General features: G+C 51.7%; 5 protein-coding genes and 1 non-coding gene across 6 annotated transcripts; 3 read left to right on the top strand and 3 right to left on the bottom strand.

Moving 5' to 3' along the window:
* Positions 1-317: 317 nt before the first annotated feature.
* LDX57_007527 (aldehyde dehydrogenase) lies at positions 318-2055 on the bottom strand (the record flags this gene model as incomplete). Its single annotated transcript, XM_046089244.1, has 4 exons — positions 318-462; positions 545-999; positions 1083-1476; positions 1583-2055. 4 exons carry the CDS (start codon positions 2053-2055, stop codon positions 318-320), a joined length of 1467 nt encoding a protein of 488 aa, XP_045945214.1.
* A 2647-nt stretch (positions 2056-4702) lies between these two features.
* LDX57_007528 (uncharacterized protein) lies at positions 4703-5871 on the top strand (the record flags this gene model as incomplete). Its single annotated transcript, XM_046089245.1, has 3 exons — positions 4703-4889; positions 4947-5017; positions 5083-5871. 3 exons carry the CDS (start codon positions 4703-4705, stop codon positions 5869-5871), a joined length of 1047 nt encoding a protein of 348 aa, XP_045945215.1.
* Positions 5872-6688: 817 nt separating this feature from the next.
* Positions 6689-6825, bottom strand: LDX57_007529. The gene has a single exon. It is a non-coding gene; the product is annotated as a tRNA-His (tRNA).
* A 410-nt stretch (positions 6826-7235) lies between these two features.
* Positions 7236-8483, bottom strand: LDX57_007530 (uncharacterized protein; the record flags this gene model as incomplete). Its single annotated transcript, XM_046089246.1, has 1 exon — positions 7236-8483. The coding sequence occupies one exon, from the start codon at positions 8481-8483 to the stop codon at positions 7236-7238; it is 1248 nt and encodes a 415-aa protein (XP_045945216.1).
* Positions 8484-9266: 783 nt separating this feature from the next.
* LDX57_007531 (transcription factor IIF subunit TFG2) lies at positions 9267-9764 on the top strand (the record flags this gene model as incomplete). Its single annotated transcript, XM_046089247.1, has 1 exon — positions 9267-9764. One exon carries the CDS (start codon positions 9267-9269, stop codon positions 9762-9764), a length of 498 nt encoding a protein of 165 aa, XP_045945217.1.
* A 471-nt stretch (positions 9765-10235) lies between these two features.
* Positions 10236-10562, top strand: LDX57_007532 (uncharacterized protein; the record flags this gene model as incomplete). The annotated part of the gene is made up of 1 exon (XM_046089248.1): positions 10236-10562. The coding sequence occupies one exon, from the start codon at positions 10236-10238 to the stop codon at positions 10560-10562; it is 327 nt and encodes a 108-aa protein (XP_045945218.1).
* Between the last annotated feature and the right edge of the window lie 3 nt (positions 10563-10565).

A 10565-nucleotide genomic window follows, 5' to 3' on the forward strand; every position in this document is an offset into this window, starting at 1 on the left:
AGATGTTTGCAGTAATGGCGTGGATGTGATCCTGCTGGTTCCGGGGGTTTTGGATCGAGATAGATCTTGAGAATCATTTACTAGGGGATGGGTGTGGTGTGGTGTGCGCGTCGGGTAGATGGGTCGTGCTGGTGGAATAATTGTGTTCTACTACCTATAGGTTCCTACTTGAGTAAAGCATACCTCACCATTTACCTACTGGCTTAGATTTGAATGTCTTTTGTTATCACTGCAGAAGATTGAATTACGATTCTATTAAATATATACAGAACGGAACAGACATCAGCTTCATAACTCAATGCTCAATGCTTCATCAATCAATCCATCCACGTCACGCTCTTGGTCACCAGGAACTCGTCAAGTCCCTGCGCCGTGTTAAACCGGCCCCAGCCGCTGTTCTTGACGCCCCCATGAGGCAGCACGGGCTCGTCGTGAATGGTCATGCTGTTGATGTGGACGGCGCTGTAACAATTAGCTTTTCGCTCATTTCCACACGAGAACATCCTCTTCAAAGGGGACAACGGGTAGTTAATATCTGACTCACCCAGATTGAATCTTCTTAGCCATCGCCAACCCCCTCCGCAAATCCTCCGTGAAGATCGCCGACGACAATCCATACCCGCTGCTATTGGCGATACGAATAGCTTCCTCGTCGCTATCCACCACCATGCACGCAGCCAACGACGCAAACGCCTCCTCTTGCCACACGTTCATCTCTTCTGTGACGCCGCCGAGGAGTAACGGTGCTAGTCGGACGCCCTGATGTTGCGGTGTCTCCTCCGTTCCCGGAGCAGTGCCGTGGACCAAGTGGGCGCCGTTGGCGAGGGCGTCGGTGACGAGACGATCAATGCGAGCTTTGGAGGCTACGTTGACCAGGGTTGGGGGTGGAGATGAAGGGTCGAGGTTCGAGTTCAGTGCTGTCTTTAGAGCCTCCATGAACGTTGGCGCGATGGACGAGTGGACGATGATGCGGTCGGTGGCCATGCAGATTTGGCCGGACTAGATGACATGTCAGAACGAAGATTGGAATGACAAATTCAAAATGAAACAAGATCTAAAGGCCAAGAGGGAAGGGAACGCACGTTCAAGTATGCTCCCGCTAGGACGCCCTTAACGGCCGTGTCGATGTTCGCGTCGGCACAGACAATCGAGCTGTTCTTGCCTCCCAGCTCCATCAGACAAGGCTTGAGATTCTGCCCGCAGGATCGGGCAATCTTCCTGCCCACGGCCGTACTTCCGGTGAAGTTGATTTTGCGCACGGCAGGGTGCTCGATCATGGCGTTGACCACTTCGGGAGCATCCTGCGGTCGACAAGACACCAGGTTAAGACACCCGGCTGGTAGTCCGGCATCTTCAAACGCCCGAGCCAGAGCCCAGTACGAGCATGGGGACAACTCGGATGATTTCAGGATAGTCGTGTTGCCGGCCGCGAGCGCACAAGCCGCCGAGCGGACACCAAACACATATGGTGCATTCCTAGCAGGACAGAATCGTTAGCCCAGAACCAAGGCAGGGACAATATTTGCACCGTGAAGTCGGTGAGCCGCGACAACCGGCGACCCCGAAGACTCCTTCGACTCACCAAGGCACCAAGCCCAAAATCACACCCATAGGCTCCTTGTACACAATGGCGCTTTGGCCCTCCTCCTCAACGACGGGGACACTACCGCAAATGGAAGTGATACGCCCCGCGATGTCCCTCAGCATGCGGATCCCGAGCGGCACGATGAAGAACTGCGAGGCGCCCACATCGGCACCCATTTCGGTCCGCATGAACTCGGCATTTTGTTCCAGTCGACTTTCCAAGATGTCCGCCGCCTTCAGCAGGATGTCGCGCCGCACCGTGGGCTTGGTTTGGGACCACGCGGGGAATGCGGCGTCGGCGGCCTCGACGGCGCGGATGGCATCTTGGGGAGACGCTGAGGCTGTCGTCCAGCACCGTTCGTTGGTGTACGGACTGATGACATCGAAGGTTGAGTCTGGAATCTCTTCTTTGCCGTTGATTATCAAGGGTATCACGGCAGGAGCGCTGCTGGGCCCGTCCTGAATAGTCATGGTGGATTGGAAAATAGAAATATGACCGAATGGAGGGAGAGAAGAAGATCAGGAAAAATTTTGAGATTCACAGGCCGTTGCGATAGGTATATATCCAGTCGGAAAATTGGACCGTTTCAAGTGCGGTTGGGTCCGAGGGGATACAAGGAGCATAGAAGCAGCCTTGGGAGTTTAGGGGTGGTTAGGATGGTGCGCAGGAAGTAGAGCTCCACTTGAAGAGAAAAGGCTTCTGAAGATCACCGAGGACAAGTCGAACAACGACCTCTTGTCATGCTACACGTGATGGAGTATGGAAAGGCGGGTATACTCTTTCGAGTCAAATCGAATGAAGGGGGGCAAGTCGGGGACCACCTTGTTTATCTGATAGGAAAGCTGATCCCTTTGGGGGATTCCCTTGTGCTACTCCAACTGCCAAAGACCCAGTCGATAATACGACCACCACCCCACCGGCACTCGCGCGAGTGCGATTGATGAGATAAACATACTTGGCTGGACTTGGCCTGCAACGATAAAGGGGTACATGGCATTGGCAATCATAATTGGCGTCAGTTTGCCGAGTTGGAAGTCAACTAACGCCCTACCTCGTGGCTAACGGGGACCCTAAATGCAGGGGGCAAACTTTACTCTAGCATCTAGTCATCTACAGTCAGACTCAGAGAGAAATCAGAACCTTGAGGGTTCCAAAATGGCAAAAACCAAGATTCCACCACCCCTGACGGCCTGACCCCGAAGTGGAGTTGTCAACGAGGAGTCGGACGAATGTCAGGAACGCAACCATGGTAGACACTGAACGGTATTCCCGACGAGTCAGACCTGGTGTCTATCAATCGGTCCGGGGATTGCTGAACGTTAACCTTTGCCGCTATTGGCGTGATAGTTTGTACTGGCAGCGTCTATCATTAACCATGTGGGAGGTGACAAGGAGTCAAGGACCTGGCAGGCTGGCACATGGCAGAGTTGAACTGTTGACCAACCTCACCACTCCCGGGCTTTTGCTCGAATGATTCGGGTAGGCTGGGCGATGATCGTCGACATCCTGCCGTGGTTCCTGCACCAATAGCCAAAATGGCTCTAAGGCGAGGGGGATCCATTCGGGCGTGATGGAGAAGGTCAAGGGCGAGGCAAGTCCCGAGAAGAGGTAGCGAGGGCGGCATTTATTCAATAATAATGTCACGATCATAAAAGAGCTCCACCGGGTGGGGACCGACTGGAGACGCACGAAGGGAAGCCAGGGAGAGAATGTTCAATAAAAGAAATAGAACACCGTAAACAACACCAATGAGAGACTTGGAAAGGATCCGTGACAGCGGGTACAACGCAGCGACGAGCAGCTGAAGAACCCCTTCGCTTACGACCACATGGGATGGCAGAATTGCTCGACGCTATTGATTTCGCTGCAGATCCCTAGGGTTTTAGCTTTGGTCTCTTACCCTATTAGGTCCACAGGTGCAGGGGAGAACCCTTTTTCTTTTCTTTTTCTTCTGGGTTTTACTTGTGTGTTGAATATTATTTTTGTTTTTATTACTTTTAATCTGATTATTTCCCCAGTTATTGTCTTCCATAATCCCGGCCGTCGCAGAATGCTGGGAATGGGGAGAGGCCGCGCAACGAAATCGACCATCGACTCAGATCCAAGGTTCGCGACGCCTGGGGAATCTCCATCCAGATGATCGTGTCTGGGATAGATTTAAAATCCTCCACCGGCCGTGGATCCGCCTCCAAGTGCACTGCAAGCGAAGTCTATTCCTACCACGACCACGAATTGATCAGTTTACCTCCGTTCGGGGTATATCTCGTAGAATATCAGTCGATAATACGGAGGATTATAGTTTGAGTGAATTTTGAATTTATCCTGTTGTCCTCGCATGAACGCAGGCGTCATAATCGTCCACGCTAGAGGCTTAGTCTCCAAACTGTCGACCCAAGGGTTGAGACTGTTTTGACACCATTGTGATCGTCGCCGCAACTGGGACCTTAGGGTTGGGTCAATCTATTCGCCCGATACTTCAATTTTTTATCTTAGACTCGGCTTGTCATTCCAAATCAGATCGTGGCCACGCCGTCCTGGCCATTGTTATGTCATTCTGCTGATCTTCGTCTCCACCGGGCGTGCGTCGTGGACTCGTGGTACAATTGGGCTCTTAACCTCTTAGTCTCTTGAGTCTTTTCAGCTACTGCTCGTCGACACCGGCATTTCCTGGAGGCGCTTGTGCCTTGAGCCCTTGACTCTGGAGGACCCAGTCGCTGGCCCCGCCGGATTTTCCTTCCATCCTTGTAATCTAGTAGACCGTAGTGGGATTTCAAACTAGGGATTTGAAAGGCCTTTTGCTCGGTGGGATGTGGACTTCATCCGGTACATATTCAATTGGGGTACCATCTGCCCTCCTCTCCTTTCTCCAAGATTCTTATCTTCCTCCAGTTCGTCATATACCGTAGACGTATATCCGGTGTTGTCCTGGAGTCCACTTCCTATCTAGAGTATCGATACTCACCCCCAATCCCTCCACTACAGTGGAGAGGCATTTTGTTGCCCTATTCAATCACCCACTACATGATTTCGATCTGGGGTATATGATCGTTCTTGGCCCTTTTCAATTTCTGTGATTCATTCTCTCTCTTTAATCAGTCACTCCTTTCTATACTCACCATGACTGTCACGTCTCGAGGACGTGAGATGATCGCCATCGTCTCGGTGCTGGTGGGCGTCTCCTTAATCACGGTGATCATGCGTGTAATTGCGCGGTTGAAACGAAGAGTCAAGTTCGGTCTTGACGACTATCTCTGCTTTCTCTCCATGGGTCTTCTCCTGGCTATGTTGATTGAGTTGGTTTTATGTGCGTATCCGCAATTCCTGTTGATTCTATCAAGCAGCCACTAACCATCCGCTGCAGGGGTAACAATCGGAGGCAACGGTGCACACATGGACGATCTAGATACAAAGACCCTCATGAACTTCTCCAAGGTGAGAGAGAACTATCTCAATCTCGAAGGAGAACAATCCAACTAACACAACAACTACCCCTCCAGATCTTCCTTGCCAACCAATTCACCTACTTCGTTCTCTGCCCCGCCATCAAAATCTCCATCATCTGCTTCTACCGCCGCATCTTCACCATGCGACCCTTCCAATGGACGACCCTCGGCCTAAACACCCTCATCGCCCTCTGGGGCACGGGGATCTTCCTCGCCTGCGCCCTCCAATGTCGCCCCCTCCGCGGCTACTGGGACAAGAGCGTCGACGGCCACTGCTTCGACTCGAACAAATTCTTCATCGTCAACCAAGTCTTCAACGTCCTCATGGACTTCGTCATCCTGGCCCTCCCCGTCCCCATGATCTGGAACTTGCAACGCGCCTGGCAGGACAAGCTCGCGCTGAACGGCGTCTTTGCGCTCGGCGCCTTCGTCTGCTTCGCCAGTATCTACCGCATCGTCGTCCTCTTCTGGATCAAGCCCTACGACACCACGTATACCGTCTACCAGGCCACGCTGTGGACGCACATCGAGCCCTCCATCGGCCTGATCTGCTCGTGTCTGCCCATCGCGAGAGGCCTGTTCCCGCGCTTCAAGATCCCCGGAAGCCGCAAGTACGCCACCGCGCCGTACTACATCAATACCGATATCACGGCTTCGCATTTCGCCGTGTCCAGTCCCAAGTCTCCTGCGTCCGAGTATTACAAGATGGACGACGTCTCGCGTGCCACGAGTGCCACTATCCCGGACCCCGAGAGTAATCGGTACCTCGGTCCCATGGATATTCAGGTCCGTACGGAGATCGATATTAAGCAGGATACGGCGTCGATGATATCGCAACGTTGAAAACGGAACTTTTTTTGGGGGGGGGTTCTCTGCTTTCGATACCCTGTTTTCTCTTTCTCTCTCTTTTCTTCCTTTTCTTTTTGTCATGATTTTTACGAATGCACAATATGCCCCGCCTTTTCTAGTTCTTTCCGTCGGGGAATGTTTACTTTTATCCCCCGCGACTGTTTGATTACAACATATACCCTTTACCTATTCTCATGATGGAATATCAGATGGGGTCACGCCCTCAAATGACTCCGGCCTTCCACATCTACTACTACTTACTACCTTTCGTTCCGTCCATCGGATGTATTCGCTCGCAGCGAAACAGACGCTGCAAAAACTTTTGGAGATCGACAAGCTCAATTAATATGCAAGGTACTGCTTTCTGTACTATCTAGATAATTCCCAACGTTTGGTATGATTCTATGTTCCGGCAGGATAAAACTACATGTTTCGATCATTCTCAGTCTCACATGATCTCATTAAAGTAGTTAATATAATACTACATATAGTACTAATCATTATATGTATATAATCTATTTCAATTATCACCAAACACTCCAATCTCAATCCCTAATCCTTAAGCTGTAAAGAAAACCTACGCCAGAAAGATAGGTAGCAGAGCAGCAGCCTGGACGCACCGTACCGCCTCGAGGGTAGTGGATAGTCTAGGTATGTACCTACTCCCCAACATGAGCCAAAAACACCAACATGGAATCCCGGACAACTAACCCGTGGTGCACTGACTCTGAGGCGCCCGATGACACATGTGCAAGGAAATCGACGTAGATTGTAAAAAAAGTGTAACTGACATGAAAAAGCAAAAATCAAATGCCCCCACGCGGGATTGAACCACGGACCTCTTCATGTCATATGGATACACTGAGGCGGTTGTTAGGACAAGATAAAACATTTGATCGGATTAATAATAACTCACAGTGAAGCGCTCTGCCACTGAGCTATAAGGGCAGCTAAATGATATGCCATAATATGACTATTTATTCCCTAGTTAAAGGTATGAAGGAGTTGGAAGTGGTATATCTTATCAAGGACTTCATGAATTCAAGTGTATTAGTCTGGTTATCCCAATTTATTACTTCTATACCCTGTTTGGGGCTGGGTGGATGTGCCATTTGCATTTGCATACTGAGTAGCGTCAAGATCAGGTTACTTATAGGTATAACTAGGAAGAATGATGTTCCCAAGGTAATCTGAGAATCCAATCATTCTATAATACCATATTTCGATGCAGAACATTGCATTAAACCCCCTTCATGGAAAGGATTCAAGTGGAAAGAAAAAAGATGTAAGACATATCGCTATAGCTGAAACAATTCATTCTCCGTAAAAAAACACACACGTATTCCATTCCAATCCTTTCAATGAACTGTCGGCCGGGCAGCAAACTCCGGAAAAGCATCCGTGATACTCGTCGCCACCCGTTCTACATCCTCCGCAAGCCCTTGCACCCCCGCATCCCACTGCCGGATATGCTGTCCCGTCGCAGCGGTGGTAGATTGGAAGTAAATGACGCCGTCGATCTGGTCGATGCTGCCGCTCAACCGACCCTGTTCCACCATGCGTGCCGCGTACGCCTCCGCCTTCTCCCCGGCCGTCAGGTCCCCGCTGCCCTCAAGACCCAGAATCGCGCCGAGAGCGTCGGTCGTGATATTCTCGTACAGCTTGCTAGCCGCCACGAGATTGTGTTCCACGACCGCCTTGTCGAGCACGGTGGTACCGTCGGCGGTTTGTGCGAGTTGATGCGGCGCCAGACGTTCCGAGAAGGCCGCGACCTCGGCCGGGTTCAAGAGCCGATCGAGGAACATCTTCTCTAGAATGCCGAACTCCTCGACGGAGGTCGCGCGGTCGTCTTTGTACAACGTGGCCAGGATGCGCGAGCGCTGGGGGCCCGCGGGACCAAGGACGGCGCAGCGGATGGCGGCCGCCAGGGCCTGGAGACGGTCGCTCTCGTCGACCCCCGCGGCCAGACTCACGTTGAAGTACTCTTGGCTAGCGTCGAGGAATTTGCGACGGGCGTCTAGGATCCGGGCCTGCGAGAGCTTAAAGTGCAGTTTCAGCTCGTGGTCCTCGATCTTACTCGGCAGGTTCTTGATGCGGTTCAGGAACGCCTCCGCGGTCGTGGTGTCGTCCTCCTCCAGGTAGAGTCGCACAATGCGAACCCATAGCCGCACCTTGGCGGCGTCGGAGACGAGCCGCTGCGAGCTGTCGATGTGGATGCCCTGCAGGGCTCGCGCGGCGGCGATGTATTCCTCCTGCGACTCGTAGGCGTCGGCGAGGAGCTCGCGGATCTGCGAGTCCTGCTCTTCGACGGAGGTGGAGCGGGATTGGAGGAGGGTGACGGCGTGCTGGCCCACTTTGATCTGGGTGTCCGGGTCGAGTTTTCGGAGGACGGCGATGAAGGAGTCGAGGATGGGGCGGGCGGACACGATGCTGATGTCTTCGCTGAGGACGGAGTCGAGGTAGAAGATCAGGTCCTGGGCGAGCTGGTCGGTTGTTGACGTGGACACTACATCGGACAGTAGGTCGCTGTAGAGCTGTAGTTTGTTTTGAGGATTGGCGGAAGATTCGATGTCCGCGAGGGCGGAGGTGATCTTTTGTGAAGCCATGAGAGAGGTTGTTGGGTGCTTCTTCTGGGAGATTCGGTTGAGGAAGTGGAAGGAGGTATCAGGTCTTCATGAGTGAAAGGCTGCTGTTGTCTGTGAGTTGGATGAAGGGAAGTGAAGGCCGTGGAGGGACTGCGGGCAGCCGACAAGCTGAAGCTGGGCTTATCGATAAGGAGAGGCTGAACTGTTTGTAGGTATTGTTTGTACCGGCTTGTCCTTGATTTTAAAATTATCCTATTGTTTCCTATTAGTTCACTCCCTGCTTGTATTAACTACAGAACTAAATATTTCTGATCAGTCTATTATCTACCAGTAAGTATAGTAATTTATCAATAGCTGCTATTCGTTAAGCTTAAGTGTGCTGGACTTCAATAGCAAGGAAACAAATGTTCTATATCTGACGAATGCACAGTTATGAACTAGAATACATGGATGACAAGTATAAGTCTAATCTGACTGATTTCCATCTAGTCCATACTCACCTACCCATCCGGTAGATTACCAAAATATGCATCTTTCTTCAATCTCGTGTTTGTTCGGAAAACTAGCGGACAAAGGTACCGCCACCGCCTTCCCCATTCGTAAGCGCCGGTGGGTTGGTCTTCCCGGCTGCATCTGAAGAGCTTCAATGATCACGTCACTCAACATCCTCTCTGCCTGTTGAATAGGCTGTCGGCCTTTTTCTTGCAACTTTACTTTTGCCCTCAGTCTGATCGCGTGATCCGGCACTATATACTGTACTACTTTTAGATCTTTTCGGCCTTGTTTTGTTGTTGGTTGGTCACTATGGGCCCTCCGATCAAACAGGACCCCGATGCCTCGACACCATACATCAAAGCCGACCCGGACGACAAAGATGCCGTACTCGCCGACATCGACGATGAGGACATTTACGACGACGACGGAGACTTAGATTTCTCGAACGCTGCGCAGAACGTATGGATGTCGCGCATTCCTCGGCCGCTGTGGGAGCATTGGGCGAAACTCGACGATGATGAGGAGATTCAGATTGGGACGATTCGGATTGAGGGTCAGCCGAGTGATATAAAGCGGGTACGTCCATGTTTCGTCTACGGTTGTTCTTATGTAGTTGCGCAGTATGGGGTTAACAAGTCGCCTTGCAGGTCAGTTTGCGCCTCAACGACCGCGAGGATAACAAAGACGTTCCTAAGGACTATCTCCTGCAACGACACACTCTCGATACTGATGCTTCGGTGCATTCGACGAAGAACACCTATGTTTTCACCGAGAAGGAGATCCCCGGCCAGGAGAATCGCACGGTAGTCTTTGGCGGCGCGCGGTCGGCGCTGTATGAATCCGTCAAGCGCGACGCTCGGAAAAAGGAGAGAAAGAAGAAGTGGGAGCCATATGTTCGGAAGACGATCAACAGTATGTGTCCAACCCGTTGAGAATAGGAGGCGCGGGGTGCTGACACGGCCACAGAACAAACTAGCTTGGTGGGAGGTATTAGTGAAGAGTTCAACTGTCTTCCGGTCGAGAATGAGGAGTTCGAGGAGATTTCTGCAAAGAGAGCTCTGGAAGCTTTGAAGCCGAAGCGTGAAATCACCTTCATCGATGGCGCTCCGGGACAATTACACCAGGCCAGAACAGCCTTGCCTTCAGACAAGGGCTCGTTCGTGGTAAGTGCTATCATCCCCCCGTTTTGGTACAGGCCCTTTTTGCTCATCGCTAATCCCTTATCAGCAAGCGACAAAGCCCACCAAACCCAAGCCCCAAGAAAACAAGACTACGCGTATGCCTCAAAACGAACTGCTGGATCTTATCTACCAGTGTTTCCGAGAATTCCGGTACTGGCCGTTTAAGGCTCTTAAGGCGAGACTGCAACAGCCTGAAGCGTATCTCAAGCAGACTCTGGAGCTGACCGCTCACTTGGTGAAGTCCGGAGACTTCGCCATGACCTGGGAGCTCAAGCCGGAGGCGAAAGAAAGCAGTTACGCAAGTGCGTGGGGATATGGAGAACCCAAAGAGGAGCTTCCTCCCGCGGATTACAACGACGAGGCATCGGACGAGGATGCTTCTGGCATGGATAATGACGATACACAGTTCCAGAATGTTCCCTGAACA

This window comes from Aspergillus melleus (assembly GCF_016097325.1).
Source record: "Aspergillus melleus strain CBS 546.65 chromosome Unknown contig4, whole genome shotgun sequence".
Taxonomy (NCBI): domain Eukaryota; kingdom Fungi; phylum Ascomycota; class Eurotiomycetes; order Eurotiales; family Aspergillaceae; genus Aspergillus; species Aspergillus melleus.